The sequence below is a fragment of the Antechinus flavipes genome, chromosome 3, assembly GCF_016432865.1.
Source record: "Antechinus flavipes isolate AdamAnt ecotype Samford, QLD, Australia chromosome 3, AdamAnt_v2, whole genome shotgun sequence".
NCBI lineage: Eukaryota > Metazoa > Chordata > Mammalia > Dasyuromorphia > Dasyuridae > Antechinus > Antechinus flavipes.
This window is the reverse complement of record NC_067400.1, coordinates 66,958,347-66,983,736: the sequence shown is the minus strand read 5'-3', so window position 1 is coordinate 66,983,736 and position 25,390 is coordinate 66,958,347. Positions and strand designations below refer to the sequence as shown.

Below are 25,390 nucleotides of genomic sequence, written 5' to 3'. Positions count from 1 at the left end.
GTTTTGCTACTAATGGGTACACTGTTCTCCTGGTTCTGCTCACCTCACTCTGATCAGTTTATGTAAGTTTTTCTGTGAGCATCCTGTTTGTCATGTCTTATAGCAAAATGGCATTCCATTATATTCATATACCACAATTTGTTTAATCATTTGCCAATTGATTGGCATCCTCTCAGTTTCTGATTCTTTGCCACCACAGAAAACAGCTAAAAATGTTTTCGTTCAGATAGGATTATTCCCCTTTTTTGTGATCTGGTTTCTTTGGGATAAGATCTAGCATTGATATTGCTGGATTAAAGACTATGCACTAAACAGTTTGATTGCCCTTTGGTCATAGTTCCAAATTACTCTGTAGAATAGTTGGATCAGTTCACAACTCCACCAACAATTCATTAGGGTTCCACTTTTTCCACATCCCCTTCATAAAAAGCACAATCTTATGATAAATTTGCATAACCAAGTGGAAACAAAATCCCACGTTGGCCATGTCCAAAACTGTCTCATTCTGTAATTTTAGTTCATCACCTTTCTGGCAGCAGGTGGATGATATGTCCTCTGGATTTATGGTTTATCATTGCATTTATCAGAGTTCTAAAGTCTTTCAAAGTTATTTTCCTTCATAGTGATATTTTATAACTTCTTCTGAATTTGCTCAGTTCGTTCTGCATCAGTTCATAAATATCTTCCCACTTTCCTCTGGAGCTGTCCTTTTTTGTGATACAATATATTGCAACTGCCACAGTTTGTTTAGCTATTCCTCAGTGGGTTCAGCTCCATCATTTCATGAATGAATATCATGATATGTAGGTTCCTGCTCTTCCATAACAAAAGTTGTAAAATTGAACAGAGCCATTTCTTCTTGTCTCTGTCATCCTGTTAATGACATTGGATGCCCATAATTTTCATTCCAAATATCATTTGATAAATCTTACACAAAACCCAAAATACATTAGTGAGATTTTTTTAAACTTTTATTTTGGGAATATTGATAAAAATTTATCCTTCATGTGGTTGTACAAATTGTACATTGATTGCTCTTCCTGTTCATTGAGAATTGTGCTAAACATGTTGGGAAGACTACAGAAGAGAGTACTGAGATCTCCTTTAGTTTACAATTTATTTTGTGCACAAATATCAGGTCACACATGGAATCTATCTATCTTTGCAAAAGCAAGCATAAGATTCTTATGATTTTCCAAGGCTAGACAAGTAATTCATTAGTGTTTAGCCTTTAGAACAGTTCCTAATTTGATACACATTCATTTTTATTTTGAATTAAAGAAAATTTTTTTCCATTTATTTTAAGCAGATAGATGACTTGGTTTAAGAATCTAAAGCATGGTGGAGATACTTACTTTTGGATAGAGACTGAAAGACTCCTCTCTCTTTTAATTGCTAGTGGTTCAGCCACTGATCTACATGTGAGATTTCAAGCAGGCCTTTGTCTTTGTCTTTGTCTTTGTCTCTGTCTCATTTTCCATGTTAATTAAACAAAACAACTTCTGTCCTCTTTTAATTTCACAGAAATATTATATCCAAGAGTAAGGTGATGTTTATATGGTATGTTGATTTTTTAAGAAAAGATTTTTCATTTTGTGATTGAAGATGTTCTTGATGATTAGATATAAAGAATACTGCTTAGGTTCTGAGAGATCATTTACTATATCTTAGCTTTTTTTGTGGTGGCAAAGAATTGGAAATTTACAGGATGCCCATCAATTGGGAATGACTGCACAAATTGTGGCATATGATTGTGCTAGAATACTATTGTGCTATAAGAAATGACAAGCAGAATGCTGCCTGGAAAGACTGATATGAACTGATATAAAGTGAAATGAAAAGAACCAATAGAACATTGTACACAATGGAAATATTGTAAGATGGTCGACAGTGAATGATTTAACTCTTGTCAGCAATGCAATGATCCAAGACAATTATGAAGAACTTATGATGAAAAATGCCATCCCACTCCAGAGGAAAAACTGATGAAGTCTGAATGCAAATTGAAGCATACTTTTTTAAACTTTGTCTTTGCCTTTTCTCAATATAATTAATATGGAGATATATTTTACAGGACTACACATGTATTCCCTATGACAAATTGCGGGCCTTCTCAGTGATGGGAGATGGAACAGAGGGAGAAAATTTGGAACTAAAAATTTTTAGAAATGAATGTTAAAAATTGTTCATACAAATAATTGGGGAAAATAAAATACCAAGTAAATAATTTTTTAAAGAAATTTTAAAGTATAAAATAAAATCAGGGAGCAGAAAGTCAGAGACATAAAGTTAATTAAACAACCCACTCAAAGTTATAGCAGAAATTGGATTTGAATTCTAGTCCTCCTGATTATAGATACTATGTTCTTCCTACTCCTTCAGTCTATTTTCCCAGCTAATATGGGGCATTTCTATCCAAAGGGACTTCTTTGACCATAGACGGGATCCATCATCATCAGGACAGCTGTCTCCTCCTTAGATTGTCAGGGTTTGGGTTTTTCTTTTCTTCTTTAATCAGCACATTCATGAAAGGAGGTGACAGCTGTGTCTGGTTTTTATTTGCTGTTTGTTTTGGGCCTGGGATCTGCTTGTTTTCCTTCCTTTAAAGGAAAGACACATTTTCTTGCACTCAAAATATATAGCCTCGAGATAAACTGTATTCCATGGATAAAACTGCACCTGGCTGTCTTGTCTTTTTAAGGCATTTCTGCTGATATCAGCTCTCTCTCCAGGGCTCTCCAGAAGCAGAGGGAAGGGAAATAGAGCTAACATTGAATAGAATCAGATCTTGCATTAGGTAACAGTGAAGCATAGTAGAAAAGGGAGGAATTAAACCTCAGAATGTTCACATATGCTCCTCTAAGCCTGGCCCAAGCCTTTCCATTGTATGAATAAAGTAACTTTTATGCAGGTTCCCATGTTTACCCGCCCATTCTCTCTTCTACTTAACAGTAGACACTGAGTCAAATAACTGAAAAGATTTTTTACTCCTTGCTTTAGTTTCTGAATACTAGTTTTTTCTTTTTCTTTTTCTTTTTTTTTTAAATTTTATTTATTTATTTTTGATTACATTTTACATTTCTAACCATCTCCCATCCTCCCTCCTCACCGCACACTAGAGAGGTCACCATTTGGTATGGAAGGGTGTGTGTGTGTGTGTGTGTGTGTGTGTGTGTATGTGTGTGTAAAATCATACTGTCTATACTTCTGATTATCAGTCCTTTCTTTGGAAGTGGATGGCATTTTCCTTCCTTTTGTTGATTTGAATATTTATGATAGTCAGAATAACTTAGTAATTCACAGTTATTCTTTGAACAATATTGCTGTTACCATACACAATATTCTCTTATTTCACTCTATTATTTCATGCAGGTCCCAAAGTCAACTTGCTCACCATTTCAGCTGTATTCCATCATAATCATATGCCACAGCTTGTTCGTCTATTCCCTCATTGATGGGTGTCCCCTCAATTTCCAGTTCTTTATCACTACAAAGAGAACTGCTATAAATATTTTAGAATTTATAGGGTCTTTCCCTTTTTCGCTTATCATCTTGAGGAACAAACCTAATGGTGAGATTGCTGGGTAAAAAACATAGTTTTTTAACTCTTGGAGCATAATTCTAGATTGTTCTCCAAAATAATTGGAGCAATTCACAATTCCCTGAACAGTGTATTAATATCCTAGTTTTTCCATATCCTTTCCAGCCTTTGTTATTTTCCCCTTCTATCATCTAAGCCAATCTATTGGATGTGGGATGATATCTCGAAGTTGTTTTAATATGCTTTTCTCTAATCAGTAATGATTTAGAGCATTTTTTTCATATTTCTTTATATAGCTTTTATATTTTCATCAAAAAACTACCTGTTCATATCCCTTTCCCATTTATCAAATGCAGAATGCCTCTTATGTTTGTAAATTTGACAAAGTTCTCTATATATTTGATGTATGAGATCTTTATCCAAGAAACTGTTTATAAAGCTTTTTCCCCAATCTTTTGCTTTCCTTCTAATCTTGTAGAAAATCTTTTTACTTTAATATAATCAAAATGATATTTTACAACTTACAATGCTCTCTATCTCTTGTTTATTCATTAATTCTTCTCCTATCCATAAGTCTGATAGTAATATGTTCCATATTCTTTTAATTTACTTATCTCCCTTTATATCTATCTAGGTTACATCTCCACCTGAATCTTATTTTGGTAAATGGTGGAAGATATTGGTCCATACCCAATTTCTGCCAGACTGTCTTCCAGTTTTCCAACATTTTTACCAAATAGTAAATTTTTATCCTCAAAGCTTAAATCTTTGCTTGTCAAACACTAACTAGCTATAATCATTTACTGTTGTCTTTTGGAAGTGATGATTTACGGACTTCATCTAATGATTAGTTTCTCAGTTCATTAGGTGAAGAATGATGAATATTATTTACTTCTCTGACCCAGACAATTGTTCCTTATTTGTCCAAGATGATTTGATTAAACCTCCTTTGGGCTACTAAACTTCTAATCACTTTTTTCTTGTGTTCAGCACTATAAGTGATAATTTGAAAAATACTACATCCTTACCCTCAAGGAGACTACTGTGTGCTTTGGGTGAGAAGGCATTAAAAAAAAAATCACCAAGAACATATGATGATGACATTATTACTCTTTAAAAACAAACAAAAAAATGGACGAGTATTTTGAATTTTCAGCTTCAAAGTAGTCAATGGACTGCTATTTCTCAGACTTTTCTTAGAACTGTGTGAGAAAGCCTCAGAGTTAGTTGACCAACCCTACAGTTATGGGGTGCATTGTACTCTGCTCCCCTTTTAAAATTTGAATTAGCTGATCTCTTCAGCTCTCTTAGTCACTATTCTTGACTTTGAATAGCTTGTAGCTATTGTTACCAACAATTAATTAAATCCACTCCCCCAAAGAGTCACCATCATTGAGGATGTTGGAAAGACTGTGCTGTGGACTCCGGAAGTCATTCCTGAGAAGAGTTCCAACAGCATAGTGAGTTAGCCAGTAAACCTTTATTTGCTGTTGCTGTTGTGGTAACAGTGAGCTGATCATTAAATATTTATGAAGTGCCTGCTGGATGCCAGGCCCAGAACTGAGAGCAGCAGTATCATGGAGAGCAGCCCGAACCCTCCAGACTGCTAACTCTGGTCAAATGGCATCCCTTATTCAAGGGATGAAGAGAATAGCCTTCATTGGCTTTCTAAGTATTAGGCCTGTTTCTTGAGAGATATAATTTTACATACATATGTGTGTGTGTTTAATGTATGTGTAAATATGTTATATATAATATAATATGTAATAGAATGTAATACACATAATATATATTTAATGTTACATATAATTTTATATAACATACATATAATATATGCATAATATATTTCTATATAACCTATAATATCATATATGTGGCACATATGTGTGTGGCATATATCTAATTTTATAGATATAACATACGCATAATGTAATATGTGTGCAATATATAATTATATATAACATACATGCTGCAATATGTGTGTGTTATGTTTAATAATTAATAATCATATTACATTATAGATGTTATATATAATTACATATATAACATAATGTGTTTAATATATGACACAGATGATTGCATATATAATATAATGTATATGTATAATGTATCATAATGTTATATATATTTTTATATTATACATATATACAAATATATAATTATATTAACATAAATATGTAATGATTATGTTAATATAATATATAATTAACATATAATTTTATATATAACATAATATATGTGTAACACATATGCATTTATAGATATAATATGTAAAATTAATACTGCCTCTGGGAAGGCAGTATAGTATTATGGAAAGAGCACTAGCCTGGCATCAGAGGACCTGCTACTGGTCCTTATGACCCGTGACCTTGGACTCTGCCTCAGTTTCCTCCTCTGTAAGTTGGGGATAGTCACAGTTCTAATCTACGGTGTCGTTGCAAGGATCTGATGGAGGAAAGCGTGTAAAGGTGCTTTGCACCCTTTCAAGCACTCTGGATGCTGCTCCTGTGAACTCTCACCTGGGGCAGTGCCAGGAAAGAGCCCCCGCTGTGGGAGGGAGGCGACCCTGAGCTGAGCCGCCCCGGCTCTCGCACTGTCTGCCAGGGCCATCCGGAGGAGGGCATTTGACCTTGCTGAGTGAGCCTTGTCTTCCTCGGGCTTGGGCAGGGGGTTCTGGGGGGGTGCTAGAGCCCGCCCACTCCCCCACCTTCCAGGTTTGTTGTGAGATCGGACAAGGGGACGTTTGTGTGCAAACTGGGGAATTCTGCTTGCTGCTTTCAGGACGAGTCCCATTTCCTGAAGAACGTGAAGACGGCCCGCTGCCGAGCCGCCATGCCTCTGCTCAAAGTGAGTACGTGCCCCCGATCCCGCAGGGGGCTGGGTCATCCCTGAGACGCCCCTGGAGGGCGGGCGGGCCGGCGGCTCTGAGGCCTGACGTGGCCCCTCGTGTGTATTTGGCCCCTCGGTCCTCTTGCCGCCTCTCCCCTCACAGGTAAGTGGAGGGGGCGGGCCAGAGGCTCCCACTTCCCGCTTACAGCAGGTTCTCCAGACCATTCCGTGACATGTTGGAGGAGGGCTCGGCCGTTAGGGGAGACAGTCCCTCCTTCCTTCCTTGCTAGCAGCCCGCGGCTGATCGGGCCCCCCATCAAGTGGCGGGGGTCATAGAGTCACCAATTAACAAACAGCTGCCCTTGGCATTGCAAAGCGGCTCCTCTTCCTTTTCCTCTGAGTCTCACCAGGCCCTACGAGGGACTTCCCATGAATTTTATTCCCATTTTACAAGCGAGGTCATTGAGGTGCGGAGAAAGGAAGGTATGGCTTGTGGTCATCCAGCCAGGGATTACCAGAGACCAGCTTTCACCCTCAGCCTTTTCTTCTCTGAATTTCTGCTTCTCCTAAAGCTCGATAGTAATCACTATGTCTATTGTTAACACTGTTGTTGTTATGGCTAACAGAAATTACAACAATAATTACAGTTATTATCATTGTCATTGTCATCATGACACAACACAATGATGATAATAGCTGGCATTAATATAGCACTTAAGCTGTGGAAGGTGCTTTAGGTACGTCTCATTTCTCATTTTTTTTTAGCCAAATTAGAATTCAGCTTTGCCTGCTCCTCTCTGGGGGAAAGGATAGAGTTAGTGGGTTATGCCCCTCCAGAAGGGACAGCAGTCTCCAGACTGGCCCTTGGTGGGACAGAGTATACCTTGGCCCCGGCCTGAGTGTTCCAGGGAAGAGCGTCCTCTCTGTTTCCATCTATTCTAAGCTAAATTTGTTTCCTGAGTGACTTGTCTGTGGAGCCACTGTCTAGAGAGCTGTCCTCCTAACAAGGAGGATAACCGGTGATGTTGCGTCAGTGTGATGATGCACCCTAAGAAATAATATAGGTTTGCCTCCCTTGGAATGGACCAAAGGTCCCCGAGTCTTTTGGGGGTGAATTTTTTTAATTTCATTTTTGTAACAAAAGAAATTCAGGTTGTGTGATGAATTCTTTACTTCCCAGCCATAATGTTTCCAAACATGTTTATGTTGTAAATTGTACCCACAATTGGTTTCCATTTTGTTAAGACAGATTTCATTTTACAACTACTTTTGGGGGTAAAAATTCAGTTTTTGCTGCTTGAGAGAAGGCTTATATTTTGTGTAAAACAAAAATTGGGAAGCCAGATGACACCCTAAATATTGGTTAAACTGATTTAAATTTTTCCCCTTAAAGTGCTTTTTAAAAGCTGTCCTCTGGAATAGAAAGTCACATCATCCATCTTACAAGGCTAGATTATTTTTATGCTGTAAATTAAAAAATAAAAATAAAAAAATTCTTCAATGAAAAAAACCTTGATTCCCATTTCTTATTTCTTATAAATATTTATATGTCCATAACCATTATGGGCATGTTTAAATGAAGCATTTTTCCCAGGGTGATGATCCTTCTTTGGAAAGCACTTAATATGCCTTTTTAGAAAAATCTGGCTGGAACAGGGTACTGTGGTTCTAATATTACAGCTATAACTAAAATTAAATTTGCCTGGCTTGATTGTTTAGACAAAAGAAACGGCATAATAGATAAATTACATCATTAAAGTTATAATATGAAACCTTCTTCGCATTGCCCTTATTAATGGTGACATCTCCTTGTTAGCCTAAACGGTGCCGCATATTGCTTTCTCCAGAATATACGGTTGTGATCCCTACCCTTTAAAGTAGCGTTTGAATTTTTAATATCTGGTAGTAGTTGAATGTTTTTCAGAGCGACACTGTTACAACTAATCTCTTAACTGCTAATTCATATATATGGTTCTGGTTTGGGTATGGGACACTGATAGATGAGTACTTTTAAATAGGATCCACGAATACGTCCTGTGAATTATGTTGCTGCCAGTTATGAGGGTTTCTCGAAATCAATCTCCCTCGTATCTTCACCTTTGCTTTCAAACACACTTTTCTGGGTTGTAGCTTGGATTATCTCTCTCCTCTTGGCCAGACTCATCTTTTGTGCTTTTTTCGGTCTTGATTTTCTTGAGAGGCGTCTGGATATTCTTGGATTGAGAAGGCAAGGGAGAAGGACGCCCTAATCAAGCATAGCACTAAGTTCCCCCTAAAGACCCATCCTGATGCTATGTGATTAGCTGTCTGGTTTTGTGTGTCATGGTACTGGGTACTCAAAGTCAAGACCAACTGCTGTATGGTGAGGGGCAGGAGGTGTAAATTTAAGTCACACCCGAGAGAGATTATGTCAGGGTCATGAGTGATGACCATCTCCATAGAAAATGTCAGAGTCCTAAAGGATAGATTACATTAGCTACATTTCACTAAAACCTGTGAATAATTTCAGTTCCCAAAATCCTTTTCTCTTGAATTAGATAAATATGGAGATCTTATATACAATGTTGATCAGGCCATAAAATATACTAGTCTATGTCAAAGTTTTGCTCACTTCTTTTTAAAAATTAAATTTTATTTTTTCATTCAACAAAAATCACTTCCCTCTTTACAGCCCACCCTCACATTGAAAAAGAAGAAAAAAAAATCCTTGTAATAAAAATGCATATTCAAGTAAAAAATTTTCATATTGGCCACTTAAAAAAAAATCTGCACTTTTGAGTCAATCAGTCTTACTCACCTACCTTCTATAAGATCTTTATTGTCTTCATTGTCAGTCATTGCATTGATCAGAGTTCCTAAGTTTTTCCGAATTGTTTATCTTTACAATATTGTTGTTGTTATATGTTTTTCACCTTTTTCTGCTCATGTCATTTAGTGTCAGTTTATACAAATCTTCTCAGGTTCTTCTGAAACTTTCCCCTTCATTTCCTAAAGCACACAGCAAAATAGAATTTCATTACATTCCTATGTCAACTTGTTAAGTCATTTTCAACTATACAGTTTCTTTATTAATTATGTATCATAAAGCCATAGTAATTTGAGCCTCCGAACAACGGGTGGCTGGGTGCTATGAGTATTTCCATTTCCTCTTCCGTAAAATGCCATAATAGTAGCACCCACTTTGAAGGATGGTTAGGAAGGTGAAATTGGATACAATATGTGAAGTGCTTTCCAGACCTTAATGAGCTAGAAATGTTACCTATTGGCTATTGTGGAGACTATATTCAATTATATTTCCATCTACTTCAAATCTCTGCCCCAGTGTATTATTCCCCATGTTGTTTGGGATATATACGTTCAGAATTGGCATGTTTTTGTTTTTGCCTTTCTGAAGCATCTCTTAGTGTTTTTGCTGTGAAATGACTTTGTCTGATGATGATGTGATAACCCCATCCTCTGCTTTTCTTATATTTGCATGGGCATGGTAAACCACAGACCATGCCTTAGTCTGTTTGTATTTTATAGGCAATTGCTGGGTTTTATTTTTTAATCGTCAATAACTTTTCTTTTTATTAGGGCAAGTCAGAGCTTTTGAAATAAATGTTATTGATACATCTGCGTAGGCCCCCATTGCTCTGTTTCTCTGTCCTTAAGTGTTAATTGTTCTTTGCTTTCTCTCTTCATTTATGTGATTTCTAGTGTGAAGTTGACATTTTATTGTCCCTTTTAGAGTAGATTGGAAGGACTTGGAGTGCAGAGATTAAGGCATATATTTTTTGGACACAGCCAATGTGGGAATTTGTTTTGCTTGACTGTGCATATTTGTCATAAAATTCTATTTTTCCCCCGTTGATGCTAGGAGATGTGGGAGAAAAGGAATTTTTGTTACTTAAAAAAATTAATTTTAAAAAATTAACAAGATTTGGAGGTAGCATAACATTATGTAAATTTTCTATAACTTTTTAAACATCAACTTAACTATTACTATTTTCCTACTGTCTTATAATAATAAACAATAATTTAAAAAATTAACAGACTTTGAATTCTCTTTTCAAAGTGACATGTCTTGCTTTTTAGGTTGCCTCCTTCTTACCCTGCCCACATTTTGGTCAATGCTATACTTGGATTAAGGGGGGAACTGGGCTTGAGACCTCCTTGACTTAGAGCTTTGTAACCCTAGACAAGTCATTAGCCTGTCTGAGCTTCAGTTTTGCCATTTGTAAAATGGGTATCATCCCCCTTAAAGGCTTCTTTCTTGATGATCATAGATTTGGAATTGGAGAGCCCCAATCTCATTTTACAAATAAGGGTAACTGAATCCTAGGAAGATTAAATAACCTGACCCAAAGTCACATAGCTACAAATTTAAAGCCAGACCTTCTGACTCCAAGTCCATCACACTTTACAGGGTACCACCCTGTCTCTGAAATGAGAGATGTGTGTAGAACAATTTGTACCCTTACAGCCCAGTGGAGATTTCAGCTGCTTGAGGGAGTGGGATGCTATTTTCAGTATTACATCTCAATAACTTGAACTTATAAAATCCCACATATACCTTATAGTTAGTTTGCAGCTATTTTGTCTAATCTACAAACTGATTTTGTTCTATATCATGTGAATTTCTCCAATAACCTCCTTGTTGTGCTCCCTGCTTCCAATTTCTTTTCCAAACAGGGACCATGTTAATATTCCTAAAGCACCAATCTGACGAGGTCCCTTCCTTTAGTAGTTGCCTGCTGTCCCTAGGCTAAAAGATGCAATCTCTAACGTGACCTTTAAGTCTCCATAGTCTGACTCCCACCTACCTCTCAGCGAGTTTCATGTTGTCCCCATTCAGGTTTTTGTGTAAGCCAAACTAGCCACATACCTGTGTCCCAAAGTCACTATTGCATCACTTGTCTCACCTCTGTCTCTTCTGGTCCTTACCTTTGCTTGAGGGTCAGCTCAGGTGTCCCTGAGTCCTCAAGCCTTTTCCGACCCTCTGTATCTACTTACCTGACTACATCCATAATCCTTACCCCTAGCAGGGCAGAAGCTTCTTGCAGGTTTTTACTTCTCTCTTTGGGTTTTGACTTCATTTCCTCACCATCACTGCACCTCACCTCATCAGGCACTTAATAATGTCTTTTGAATTGAATTGACCTTCTGAGTCTTTGTTGCTCTCAAAATGATGTTCATGGTTTTTGCTGACCCTTGTAAGGTAAGATAAATCAGTTTAGCCTAGTATTTAGTCATAAGCCCATTTCTCTGAGCTTTAGTTAGCTAGCCCTTTCTTGGTCAGAATCCCAGGAGCCAGGTTATCCTTAAACTTATCCTTAAATATTCTCCAGTTTTTTCTAGAAGCTTATAAGAGCCTATATTTGTCTTTACAAACTTGACAACATGTGAGGATGGGAAGAAGGAACGTTTTAGGACTATACTGGAATAAGACTTTTTTTAATACCTCCTTTATATCCATGATGAGATTTTCCTCCCATCCATACACAGTTTTTCTTCTTCCTTCCCCTCACCTCCCAGTTTTTCCCTGGTTCCATATTTTAGGATACGACCTTATCCAGTTCTTCCTATAAGGTGAATCTTCTTTGTCTGCTTTCTTAGTTTCTTAAGTTTCTCTTGCATTATTAGCATGCATGTGCTCAGGTTTGCTATGCTTGTATAGCTTCATTATTAATGGTTCTTTGATCTCCTGCATCAGTTCTTGTCCACCAATCTCCATCACTGTGGTTAGTTCCTGTGAAACATTTACAAACTTAGGGTTGTCTTTCGGGTCTTACATCCTTTCTTTGCAGCCATCATTTTTCTCTGTATCCCCTGTAAAGTAGTTAGTATTAATTTGTATTTGTCTCAGACTGGGAGAGTTTCTATCATTCTAGGCTCGGGGTCTTTAGGTTCTTTTCCTCTTTCTCTTTCTCATTGAAGAAGCACTTTGGAATGGAACTTGAAATGTTTAACTATTCTGAATAAAGCTGTTGCTAAATTGCTATCTTGTTTGTGTTAGTACAAAGCAATTTGTATAACACCACACTTTTAACTTTATTTTTATTATTTTCTTTTGTTTGTGTTTTCCTTTGTATCCTAACTAATATAGAAGTATGTTTGGCATACATGTATAATAGAAGTCAAAATGCTTGTTTTCTCGGGGAGTGGGGAGGAGCAGGAGGGAAAGAAAGAACTTTGAACTCAAAAGTTTAAAAAATGATGGTTACAAATTTTTTACATGTAATTTTAACATATTTAACAAAATAAATAGGAATAATTTAAAAAACAAAAATAAAGGTTTTCATAAAGATCACTGATAGGATGGACTAGAAAAATCCATACTTTAATATTGAAGAGGAAATTACTGGGAATAATATCTCTGAGATAGCAGAGCAAAGGGAGGTAGAGGAGTTGATTTTTGGGAGAGGTAGGATCTCTTCCATTACATTTTATATCACAGTACGTTCACTTGAAATATGTTTTTCTATCATGTAACTACATCTGGCTTTTTGATTATTTGATTGTAGGTTATTCACTCTAGATAGCTCTAATAAAATTTTAAGTTTCAAGCTGTGTTCTTTTTTATTATGTATTTTACTTCCATACCACCTTCCTTACATTCCTCTGCCATTTAATTGACATATGTGCCCAAGGAGGGAAATTTGTTTGGGGTTTTGTTTTTTAAATAAAGACTGTCTGTCTCCCTATCTCTACCATGCTAGAAATGTGCAAGAACTACTGGTGGTTCCAATCCTACTACTGATTGATTTGAAACTTTAAATCTGTTCTACTTCTCACCTAGGCTTATTTGTTCCTTGGACAATTTGATGCATGCACTCCACTTTCCTCCTCCTAGGAGCTAACCGTATTGATATTGGAATTAATTTAGATACCTGATTATCTTAATCCATTGTGACTCAGAACTACTGAGCTTAAGAGATCCACTAGGCCACAGCCTCTCTGGTAGCAGGTATTACAGGCTTTTGCTACATACCTGGAAGTATGTTTTACTATTAGCCTAATCTAATAAGAAAGGGAAATCCATGGACTTTTGTTTCATTTATTTACATCATATATTCTAAAGCAAAATAATTATAAATTATTCTTAGATGGTGAATGTTGATGAATTACTTGTACCACTATTTCCCTCCATTAAAATAATGAAGTTGACCCTATTGTAATTAATTAAATTATCAATTTAATATCTGTTGGTGGTATCCACAAAATCCTCTGATGCTACATAATAGTGTTGAGGTGACCCCTGAGTTCTTTAGCCTGTGTCATTGGAGAGCAAGCTCTGATTTTGTAATGAATTTTGTAAAAATTTGAAAAAAAATTTTTTTAATGTAAAGAATTTTGACTATATGGTCTTAGAAAGACACTGATAGCTTTTTGACACCAGCTCAAATTAGTGCTCATCAACAACAGGTCAACTAATTGGTGCCGTATCCTTTGGCAGTGGCCATCCTTGAAGCAAAAACAAAGAAATCCAAAATGGTGGCTCTCTTAACTTTGCAGCCCTTTTCCAGTGAGAGTGACAGGGTAGCAGAAAAGGGAACAGAGGAAAATAACCATCACAGTCTTTAGATTTCCTTAGCTGATTAAATGTGAAGTCCTTGTTTAGTGACCATAAGTGGACCTGTTGGTAGACGGACCGAGTTGTCTCCATCTGGAATTTTCTCCACACAAAGGAAGCCAAAAGCCAGAAGGAAATTGCAGCTAAATGGAAGGATGGCCCACATGTTCTTTTTTAGAGAGACAGACAAAGAACTTGGCAGGATTCCATAGATCTGCAATTTCCTCTATAATCCAATCCTCTTTTTCTATCTTACTGTATTTACCTATTTATTTGGGGCTCATTAAGTTCAAAACAAAATAAATTAATAAAAATAAATTCTAAAAAGTCATTGCCAGAGTTGGTTTTATGAGAGTCCAGGTGCAACAAGAAATGTCATTTTCTGGCACATTTGGTCATCTCATTGCAGAAGAGGTGGGGAATCCCCATCCACAGTGAGACTTCCCACACTGAAAGTTCTTAACCCTCATGAAATCCCCTCTCCCTTGTCTTTCTTTGTCATTTAAATATTGGTATTTCCCTAAATTGGAAGCTTTTGGAGGTCAGGGAATATATATAAATTTCTTTGTATAGCACCACACTCAGATGGCAATTTAGCAACAGCTTTTAGATGATGGTGACAGGGATGTAAACCACATGCTGAGATCTCTCTGCACTCAGCCCGCTGGGGGCTCAAGCTTTTCTTCAGAACTATCCATTAGCAGGCTTTGTTTTTTCTTTTAAAGTAATGTAGCTTCTGCTCTCTCTCCCTTCCAAATATCTTCTGACCTTTCTAGCAGTTAAGGATCCCATCCCATTCCAGCCTGAGTAGCCAAAGAGAAGACTGACTCAGTCTTAACAGGAACCTATAAATATCTGACAGCAAGGCCTGCCATTAATCCCCATCACCTGACGCCGGACCCAGGAGCCAGCTGGAACATGAATAGGTCCTGGGTGATAGGCAGATTTTCTCCCACTGATAACAGACTTTTCCAGCTTTCCCCTTTTCATTGAAATAGGTGGAAAGCCAGGCAAGCAGCCACTACAGATGTCATTGAAGAAGCTCATTGTTATGTTAATGAGGCTGTCTTAAACCATGCAGGAAATTACCAGGCCTGGATAATTTAACTATGGGAAATTATAGCTGGAGAAATTCATAGCTCTCCTGTCATAATGGAATTAGGTTTTAGCAGTTCCCAAGAGGACAAAAGTGCATTTTTTCAGGATCAGGTATTTATAAAGGCCCCTTTTTGTCTCCCTTCTCTCTCTGTGTTTCAGGCTTATTTGTTTAGTTTATGGAAGCATCTTTTTCATTTGAAGCCCCCCATTCTTTCCCCTTTCTGGTGATTTGTTGTGTGTAATTTTCTTACTGTACTGATATTTACTCAAGGTCTTAAATTCTTAACAAACTGTCACCAAAGCTACCAAAATCTCCCGCTACATCTTTTCCCTGAAGCTATTATTCTCTAGACCTCTTTTAGTAGAAAGTTTCTTCTTTTTTGAGTCCCTGTTGGTAGCAGGTGGAGTATCAAGGTCTGATTTCCTTGAGTGAATTTGATTTCCCAAGTTGTGAGGATTATTTAGCAGCAACTTTTATTTTTTAATTGTTTTCAATTAACAAGCATTTGGGTTTTTTCCCCTCCATCTCAACTTCCCATATACTTTTTAAAAAATTAGGGAAAAAAAAATTCCTATGTTATCCATAGCCCCAACATGGGGCTCATTCTACATATAACAGCTTTTAAAAGATGGTGTTGCTAATGTAAGGCTAATGCTGAGGTGTACATAAAGATCATAGGGCAATTCTCCTGCCCTATGACTGCACCAAGCATAATACTATTTTAGCTGCCTGAGGCCCAGACCAAGTAGTAATTAGAATAGATCAGGTTCTGCCAGCTCTAGACCCTTTGTGTCCTGTTTTTGAGATCATGGTACCCCTTTGCTCTCCTCACAGTTGCTGGATATATAGAAAAGTTACAAACATTTTGTTTCTGTAGGGATAGGAGAAATGTCTGTCAGCATCCCTCTTCTGAAAGGGAAAATTGCTTTTCCTCTATCTTTGTGCGATCAATTTGTTGACCCATTCCAAGAGAAACTTGGTGACTCAGTTGATGGGTTTTTTTTTTTTCCTTCACACCCTGGATCTTTGGAATTGAGTTTACTGTAGTATACTGCCAAACATAACTGCTTTGTTGATGAGTTTTGTGGAACTGGTTTTCTTTGTACAAAGGAGGGTTTGTTGTGGAGAAGGAGTCAATCTGAAAATTACTGTCACATATTTTCAAAGAATCAATAAGAAAATGGAAACACTTGATTATTAAATTCTCCATTCCCAGTGATTTGGGAATCACTGATTCTCAAAGGATTTTCTTTACCCCCATTCTAAATTTCTGTAACATTTTGTAGTAAAAGATAATTTTATAGTCAGTATCTCAATTATCCAAAACTTGTAAAATAAAAGAAACCTCGATCAGTTATTAAACTAGTCTCTAGGGGGACAGCAATGGCTAGTGGAGTAATGGATAGAGTACCAAGCCTGGAGTCAGGAAGTTCAGATCTGGCTTCAGACACTTACTAGGTAATGTGATCCTCGGCAAGTTACTTAACCCGGCTTGCCTCAGTTTCCTCATCTGTAAAATGGGCTGGAGAAAGAAATGGCAAACCACTTCAGTATCTTTGCTGAGAAAACCCCAGAAGGGAGTTGTGAAGAGTTGACTGAAAAACAACTAAAAAAGAGGGGCCAACAATGAGCTTAAGTTGGGATACTTAATATCTTTGTTCCTCCAAGCAAATCACTTGAATCTCTGTTTGCCTCAGTTTCATTTGTAAAATAGGTATAATAAAAACACCAGCTTTCCCAGGTGATAGTGAAGCTCAAATGAGAAAATATTTGTTAATGCTTTGTAAATTTTAAAATGCTACATAAATGCTAGCTGTCATCATTGTTATTCAAATAATAATAATTATTATAAGTTATATATAATATATTAATAATAATAAAAGATTATTTAGGCCATCTCTAGAAGCTTCAAAGACTTCAGGTTCAGCAGTCAACCAAACCTGTAATGTATTTTCAAGCTTTTCAGAGGAGATTGTTCATCTTTCCTTATATATCCACTACTGTTCCCAGATTTGGATAATACCTCTATCCCCATTTTATAGAAATCATGCCACAGGTTAATATAAGGACTTATTTGAAATCCCCTAAAACTGTGTCCACTGTTGGACACATTTTAGCAAGCTAACATAAAGAAGCTGTGACAGAAGTCTACCTTAAAGGGACTGTACTGTCACTCAGAATTGATGTCACTCAAACTGAGGAGTGCGGTAGGACTATCTTGTATGTTCCTTTCTGAGTCTCTTCATTTCTGAGACAAATTTTCATCTCTGAGCTCACTAGATTTCTTGAACGAGCAGGTTTTCAGCTTGACATCCTTCACCAAAATTCTTCCCTAGCTCTGGTATAAGGATCAGAAGGTTGTGGGTCCACCAGGTGGAAACTCTTGCTTCATCTTAGGCTATTTTTTCCTAATTTGTCCAATTAAAGCCCATCTGTAATCTCCCAATCATATACTCATCCAGCTCTGTGCTGTTTTCCAGGCTGCCAAGAGAGTGATCTTATTGTCCGGGACCCCAGCCATGTCACGGCCCGCGGAACTCTACACCCAGATTGTTGCTGTCAAGCCACACTTCTTTCCTCAGTTCCATGACTTTGCGTTACGCTACTGTGATGCCAAAAAGGTATCTTCCTTTTCCCATTATTACATGTCGAATACTGCTCTTCTTGCCAGTCTTGTACCTTGCCTTGGCGTTGCCTACAGGGGCCAGCGAGTCCATTCTCTAGCATAAACCAGAAGAGTATGGGTGGGGAGGGAGCTGACCAAAGAACAAAATTAATAAGAAAATTCAGAGAACTTAGCATCTGTCAAATAAATGAGAACAAGGGTAAAGCCTGTGGAAATGTGCTAGAATCAAATTAATGTAAACAAAATGCTTACTTAAAAGAAGGAGGCGGTAAAAATCAATTCATAATAAATAAATGGAGAAAAATGCAAGCTTGGTAATTATTGCATTAATTGTGAATGGATCCAACAGCCAAATAACATGAAAAAGAATGGAAAAATAAAACAAAACAATCAGCTATATACCAAAAATGCATCTGAAAATAAATACACAAATAGAATGAAAAATGAAAGGTTGGAACAAAATTTACTATGTATGAGGCAATTCCAGAGCAACAGGAATTATAATTATGCTCTCAGAGAAGGCAAAAATGAAAATTCGGAAAGTCAGGAGAGAGACATAGGGAAATTATGCTTGAAAGACAGTAGAACAATTAGCATAATTAATCATATTAAAAACAAAGAAAGCAAAAAACATTGACTATAGCAATAGAGCCTTTGAGAAAAATACATGCTAAAATCTCTAAAAAACGTAGTTAAATAAAGGTTAGGTTGTTTTTTTTTTTTTTCCTTGAGGCAATTGAGGTTAAGTGACTTGTCCAGGATCACACAGCTAGGAAATGTTAAGTGTCTAAGGCCAAATTTGAACTCTGGTCCTCCTGACTTCAGGGCTGGTGCTCTATCCCCTGGGCCATCTAATTGCCCCAGGTTTTGGGTTTGTTTTTTTTTAATATGATAAAATATACATATCTAAAAATCCAAAACTAGCATCATTTGTAATGGAAAGATACTAGAAGCTTGTCCTATATGAATATAAATCAAGAATTACTCTATCTTCACTATTTGACTTCTAGAAGTGCCAGTAATAGCAATAAAATGAGAAATAAATTAAAGGTATGAACACTAGCAAAGAAGAGACAAAGTACTTGTAGATATTTGTAGATAACATGATGACTTAGAAAACCATCCAAATAATTTACTGGTATAATTAGTGAGTAACTTCAGCAAAGTAGCAGAATTTTTATATATTCATATATACACACACATAAAACATATGCATTATGAAAGATAACATTTATATGTAACAATAACAAAAGCCAAGAGAAAAGAACAGAGTGAAATTCCATTCAAAGCAACTAAAAATTTCATTAAGTATTATCATAAAATACCAAAATATGCTCAAGATTTTTATAATTACGAGACAAAACACTTGTTATAGAAATTGTGATGATCGCGTATTTAAAATCAGCTGGAGTCAGGAATTCAGATTAAGGGAAAAATCTTCAATCTTTATTGAAGTGAAGAGGTGAAAAAGGATTGCGATAGCAATATGGGCCGCTGCAACAGGAAGCCAGCTAGCAGAGGGGGATTGGAGATGAAAGGCGGTGGCAATGGCAATGCAAGCAGCTGTGTCAAGACGCCAGCCAGCAGTCTGTCCTTCCACTTCCCTTCCCACTTCCCTGCCTCCACCCACCAAAAACGTCATTTCCTATACAACACATCAGGACTTGCACAAAGAGTGGGCGGGGCCATCCTTTCTCCAAGCATATATATTAATAGAGTATGGTCCAATTACTATTTAGCTTCATGTGCTTGGGACCTCAGTGCATCATCTCAAGCCTCAGCCAATTACAAGAAATAAAGTTGATTTAGGAAGGATGGTCATTACTTATCATTTGTTGTCCTTGCCCATCATTTGGACATGTCAGTGTAATAAAAATGTCAATACTATCTAAATTAATTTGTGGATTTAATGCTATGTTGATCCAACTATCACTTTGTTTCTTTAGAAAATTAGACAAAATAAAATTCACCTGGAGAAACAAAAGATCTGGAATCTCAAGGGAAATGTTGGATGGTTGAATACATGAAAAATAGTACTTTTAAACCTCAAAACTATAGAATGGAGTTGTGATAATCAAAAATTTTTGGTGCTAGTTAAAAAATAGAACTGTGAAACAGATTAAACATGTGGTTTCCAGAAACAAACTTATTAGTCCAGTATTTGATAAACCCAAATACATCAATAATAATTCTTCCTCCTTGTCTTTCTCTTCCTCCTCCTTGTCTTCCTTACAAGGAAACTATCATTTGGAAAAATACTGTTTCCTGTAAGTATCTCTAATAAACATCTGACATTCATATTTAAGGAATATGTATAGTTTTATATATATATACACATATAAAAATACAATATATATATTTATACATAAATATATAATTTTCCAAAACCATTCTGCAGTATTTTAATGATCCAAGTATATGAATGAAAATTTTTTTAAAGAAATAAAGACTATTAATCACCATGTGAAAGTTTGCTCCAAATCTCTAATAAGTTAAATGAAAATTACCTGAAATCCTAAAGTTTTAGTTCATGACCAGCAAATTGTCAAAGAAAATAAAGGATGGAATTAGTTTATATTGGAAAGGCTATTGGAAGCTAAGATATTTATATACCAGTGTTGGACTTATGAAGTGGCCCAATAATTCTGGAAGATGATTTGGAATTCCTTTTTTTTTTTTTTAAATATGACTATAATGTGATGCTTTCTTTAACCCACTGATCCCTGGAAAGGATCCCAAGGAAGGTCAAAGACAGAAATGGAGACCTCAAATATATCAGCAAAATATACAGCAGCAAAAAATCTGGAAACAAAGACGATGCCTTTCAGTGTAGCTAAACAAATTGTGTTGTGTGAAAGTAATTGAGTATTATGATCTGATAAAGCTAATTTGGTATTTGTGTGCACACATATCCTTCATAATGCATATGTTTTATGTGTGTGTATATATGAATATATAAAAATTCTGCTACTTTGCTGAAGTTACTCACTAATTATACCAGTAAATTATTTGGATGGTTTTCTAAGTCATCATGTTATCTACAAATATCTACAAGTAACCTTTCATATTTGAAAATTTTATGTTAAAAATTAAAATGTTGTTTAAAAAATACAGCAAAGAGCAAAAAATTGAGATTCCTAAAAAGATCTTGGGGGGGAGGGAATCTCTAGTCCCCTGGAATTACTTATTTCAAAATTTCATGTTCCTCACAGTCATGTTGCTATATGAAATGGACATTAATATTCTTAATTCTGACCATTTACCTCCTGGAGGGATTGATACATCTCCAAGTACAAAATACCCAGGTGACTTTGGCAGGTGTAGCTAGAACACACACAAAATAAAGTACTTTCTGGCTATGGGTCAATTCTTGTCTCTTCAGTATCCAAAACAACCTTCGACCTGTGCCCCTATTTTGTGTGTACTTTTTCCTTGGCTTTTCATTAGGGAGCTATTTTTCAGGCTTATTGACAGAAAGTACTAAAAAGCTCATTGATGAAAAGAAATAATTCATCAGCCAGGATGGACCAAAGAGCCTGGACTTGGGAGATTTTTGTTAACAGCATAAAGTCTTTCCTAGCTCCCCAGAGCCATTAAAACCAATTTAGGCAGGAGGATCAATTTGCTGTGTTGGGACCTTGGGAGGATGTTAATGGACATCAGGTGTGTTGTCTGGCAGAGAAAGTATTTCTTCACCTTTGCTTCATTTTCAGTAGAAAAAAAAGTAGAATATCTGGTTTTGCTAATGATGCTAATAAGCTTCTTGAGCTCAGTGAAAAACACCAAGTGAGCAGGTTTCTGTTTCTTTCTGTCAGCTTTTTAGGACAGCCCCATAAGGCCTCTTCAGTTATCCCTTGATGTGAGGACAAAGGGAAGTTTTTCCTCTTTCAATCAGAAGTTGTTTTTAAATTTTTTTTTATTACTCTGCCCTTTCTCTTTCCTTATTCGTTGAACAAATTTAGAAAAGAAAGAATAAGACCTCAGTACATGTTTGCATAGCCTAGCAAAACAAATGCTCATATTCATTACTTCTGAAAATATCCTGACAATTTTAGTATCATCTCCTCCCTGTCAGGAGGCGAATGGCTGTTTTACCTCATTCTTTTGCACCTGGGGCTCATCAACATGTGGACCCATGTACTAAAGTCTTTCAAAATTATTTTCTCTGTAACATTATCTTTGTATAAATTGTTCTCCTCTCCTCACTCAGCATCAGTTCATAAAGATCCTCCCACCTTCCTCTGAGATTATCCAGTTCATCATTTCTGATGGTGAAATAATACTCCATTACATTCTTGTGCTATACTTTGTTTACCCATTTTCCAGTACGAGAATACCCCCTTAATTTCTAATTTTTTTATTACAGCTTTTTATTTTCAAAACATATTTATGGATAATTTTTTAACATTGATCCTTGCAAAACCTTGTGTTCCGAATTTTCCCCTTCCTTCCTCAACCCTCTCTCCTAGATGCAAGTAATCCAATATATGTTAAACATGTTAAATATATATATATGTGTGTGTGTGTGTGTGTTAAATCCAATGTATGTGTAATAAATAAAATAACAAAAACAACAACACTAATAGTAATAGTAATAAAAGAATTGAATCAAAAGATTCTCATTGGGTGGCATCCATCTAAACCCAACCAGCAATATGTCAACAAAGAAACACTGAACAACTGGCTGAATCATTTGGAGGAGTTTATGGTGACAATTCAGAATCAGATCATTGCTATCAGAAATTACAAACATTGTCTTTAAGGAGTAAGAAACTATAAATCACTACAGATTGTACAAAAATAGTTGGGAACTATGCCCAAAGAGTTACCAGTCTGTACATACCCTTTGATCCAGCAGTGTTTCTATTGGGCTTATATCCTTACAAAGGGACCCACATGTGTAAAAATGTTTGTGGCAGTCCTTTTCATAGTGTCAAGGAACTAGAAACTGAGTGGATGCCCATCAGTTGGAGAATGGTTGGGTAAATTGTGGTATATGAATGTTATGGAATATTATTGTTTTGTAAGAAATGACCAACAGGATGATTTCAGAAAGGCCTGGAGAGACTTAAATGAACTGATGCTGAATGAAGTGAGCAGAACCAGGAGATCATTATACACTGTGACAACAAGACTATACGATGATCAATTCTGATAAACGTGACTCTTTTCAACAATGAGGTGATTCAGGCCAGTTCCACTGGTCTTGGAGAAAGCCATCTGCACCCAGAGAGAGAACTGTGGGGATTGAAATTTGGTTCACAACATAGCATATTCACTCCCTTTCTTGTTGCTTGCTTGCATTTTATTTTGCTTTTTTTTTCTGGTTTAATCTGATTTTTCTTGTGCAGCTCAATAATTGTATAAATATGTATGCATATATTGGATTTAACATCTATTTCTACCATGTTTAACATGTATTGGACTACTTGCCATCTAGGGGAGGGCGTGTTGGAAGAGAGGGAAAATTGGAACATGAGGTTTTGCAAGGGCTAATGTTGAAGAATTGTCCATGTACATGTTTTGAAAAGTAAAAAGCTTTAATAATAATAATAAAAGAACCTAGTGTCACCTCCAAGCCGCACTGAAGCATCAGAAGAGGACTTTGGGCCTTCTTTCCCTTTTTTTATTATTATCTCTCCATCCCCAGTAGACTAGTGCTACTCTTATGGCCAATACTGTGTGTGTCTGACATCAGAAGGGAGGAGAGATTCTGCCAAAGATGAATCTGAAGGGACTTTCACTTGGCTTTTAGGATAGTGTTTCTGATCCTTAAGAATAATTTGGTCTAACCACGATTCCAGACAAAATGTGCTGCTCGCCTCCCGACAGAGAGGGAGGTGAGGGACTCTGGCTACCAAGTGAGACATGTTTTTGAGACATTGCCAACGTGGGAATTTACTTTTCTTGACCCTTTTAATTGTAACAAGGGTTTTATTTTTTTCTTTTTCAGCAGGATCGGGGCAGAAAGGGAAAGAAAATGAATTTTGCTTATTTGGGATTTAAACGTCCTTTTCTCTGCCTTGTTCTCCACAGTTGCCCTGGGGATGGGATTACTCTGGCTCTTCCAATCTTGGAGAACTCAGGATTCTCCTCGAGGAGACCGTCATGCTTCGAAGGCTCAAGTCCAGCGTCCTTTCCCAGCTCCCAGCTAAGCAACGCAAGATGGTGGTGGTCGCCCCGGGGCAGATGGACTCCAAGAGCAGGGCTGTCTTGGCTGCAGCAGCAAAGGAAATGACCACGGAAAAAAAGAGCGTGAGTTGATGGTTGAGGGTGCGGTTCAGCCACCAGAAGTTTCCAGTGGACAGAAAGTGTATCTGAGCGTGGTTTAAAAGCATTAGCTGGTCCAAGCCAGTCTTGGTTCCTTCAGGAGAGTGCTGACCGGGACTCGGTGACTCTTCTGAAGCCTTCCCTGTGGGGTACTGTTTTAGGATCAGGAATTAGCAAATAAAGGTAAAAGCGTCTTCGGAGTAGTTGTCCTGTGCGGGATGCGGTTGGAGCCTAATCTTTAAGCCTGTGTCACTCTTGGGCATGGGATTTCTGCTCCCACCGCAGAAAGCCCCCTCCCGCAGCCTGATAAATGACAGGAATTTGCTTTAGTGAAATAACAGCCTTAACTTGACCATCATCTCTGTTTCACCAAAAACCATTCATTCAGTGCTTAACTGGGCTTAGCTCAGACCTCGAGGGATGCGGCCTTCTGGCTGATTACGAGACAAATGGGCCGGGCACCGAGTACCGCAGATGCCTTTTTGTCATTCTTCTCCATAGTCCTCTGGCAGTCAGAACGGGCCGGAAAGAGATGGGAAGTGTCCCCGCGACGCTTCGAGCTGCTTTCCCCGTGCTGGCCTAGGACACTGTTCTGTGAGTAATTAGAAGTCATGCAGGCGATGGGGAAACGGCCCAGGGGGAGTGCACTGACTTGTCCAGAGTCCCAGGCAGCGAGAAGCAGTCAGGGACTCGGTCCCCAAACTTAGAACAAACAGGGCTTTTGTCATGTGGAATATATAGCCTAATTCTAGCAATATGGATGTAAAGATAATGGGGGGAAATCCCAAGATACCAGAAATAAATAAGAACTAAGCCATAAACAAGTATTCATTAAATAGGAAGGAAGAAAACGTGCATTTAGTAAGTATCTACTGTATGCCAGACACTATGCTAATTGCTTTACAATTATCTCATTTGATCTTCATGATCTTTATCATGTTCTTCACATTATTATTATATATTATATTATAGTTTTAATATATTGTAATTTTTATTATTTATTATAATGTATGTTATTATTGTTATATATTATGTTAACATATTATCATCATATATTATGTCTTTATGGAAATTATTTTAATATATAATATATATAAAACACATATAATATATATTAGCATCTCTTGTATTATTTTTACATAAATCCCTGATATATAGATGAAGAAACTGAAACAGACAGATTAAGTGACTTGCCCAGAGTCACACAGCCAAGAAGTATCCAAGACTGGATGTGAACTCTTATACTCCTGGCTTTAGCCATTTTATATACCAATCCCTGCCAGCTCTTTCAATGTGTCTGCTACTCAGGCCACAAAAGAAAAATTGAAACAGACCCTGCCCTTAAAGAACTTATATTTTCGAGAAGAGGAGACAGTATATAGAAAACAAAGTTCACATCATGCAGAACGATAACCTCAGTGCATCAACCAACATCTATTAAGTGCTAATATTAATTGATCATTCCAGAGT

The 25,390-nt window shown here is 36.9% G+C and overlaps 1 protein-coding gene across 5 annotated transcripts in view; it reads left to right on the top strand.

Moving 5' to 3' along the window:
* The window catches only part of SMARCAL1 (SWI/SNF related, matrix associated, actin dependent regulator of chromatin, subfamily a like 1), an 86,956-nt gene that overhangs the window by 38,598 nt on the left and 22,968 nt on the right, over positions 1-25,390 (top strand). For 4 of the 5 annotated variants that reach the window (XR_007951669.1, XM_051983581.1, XM_051983578.1 and 1 more), the window contains exons 9-11: positions 6,323-6,388; positions 17,505-17,645; positions 23,687-23,905. Coding sequence is in view for 4 of the 5 variants with exons in the window: in XM_051983581.1 (XP_051839541.1) it covers positions 6,323-6,388; positions 17,505-17,645; positions 23,687-23,905 (426 nt within the window). In the remaining variant the exon portion in view is untranslated. The remainder of the gene's footprint in view (positions 1-6,322; positions 6,389-17,504; positions 17,646-23,686; positions 23,906-25,390) is intronic. The other variant, XM_051983579.1, reaches the window with a different exon arrangement.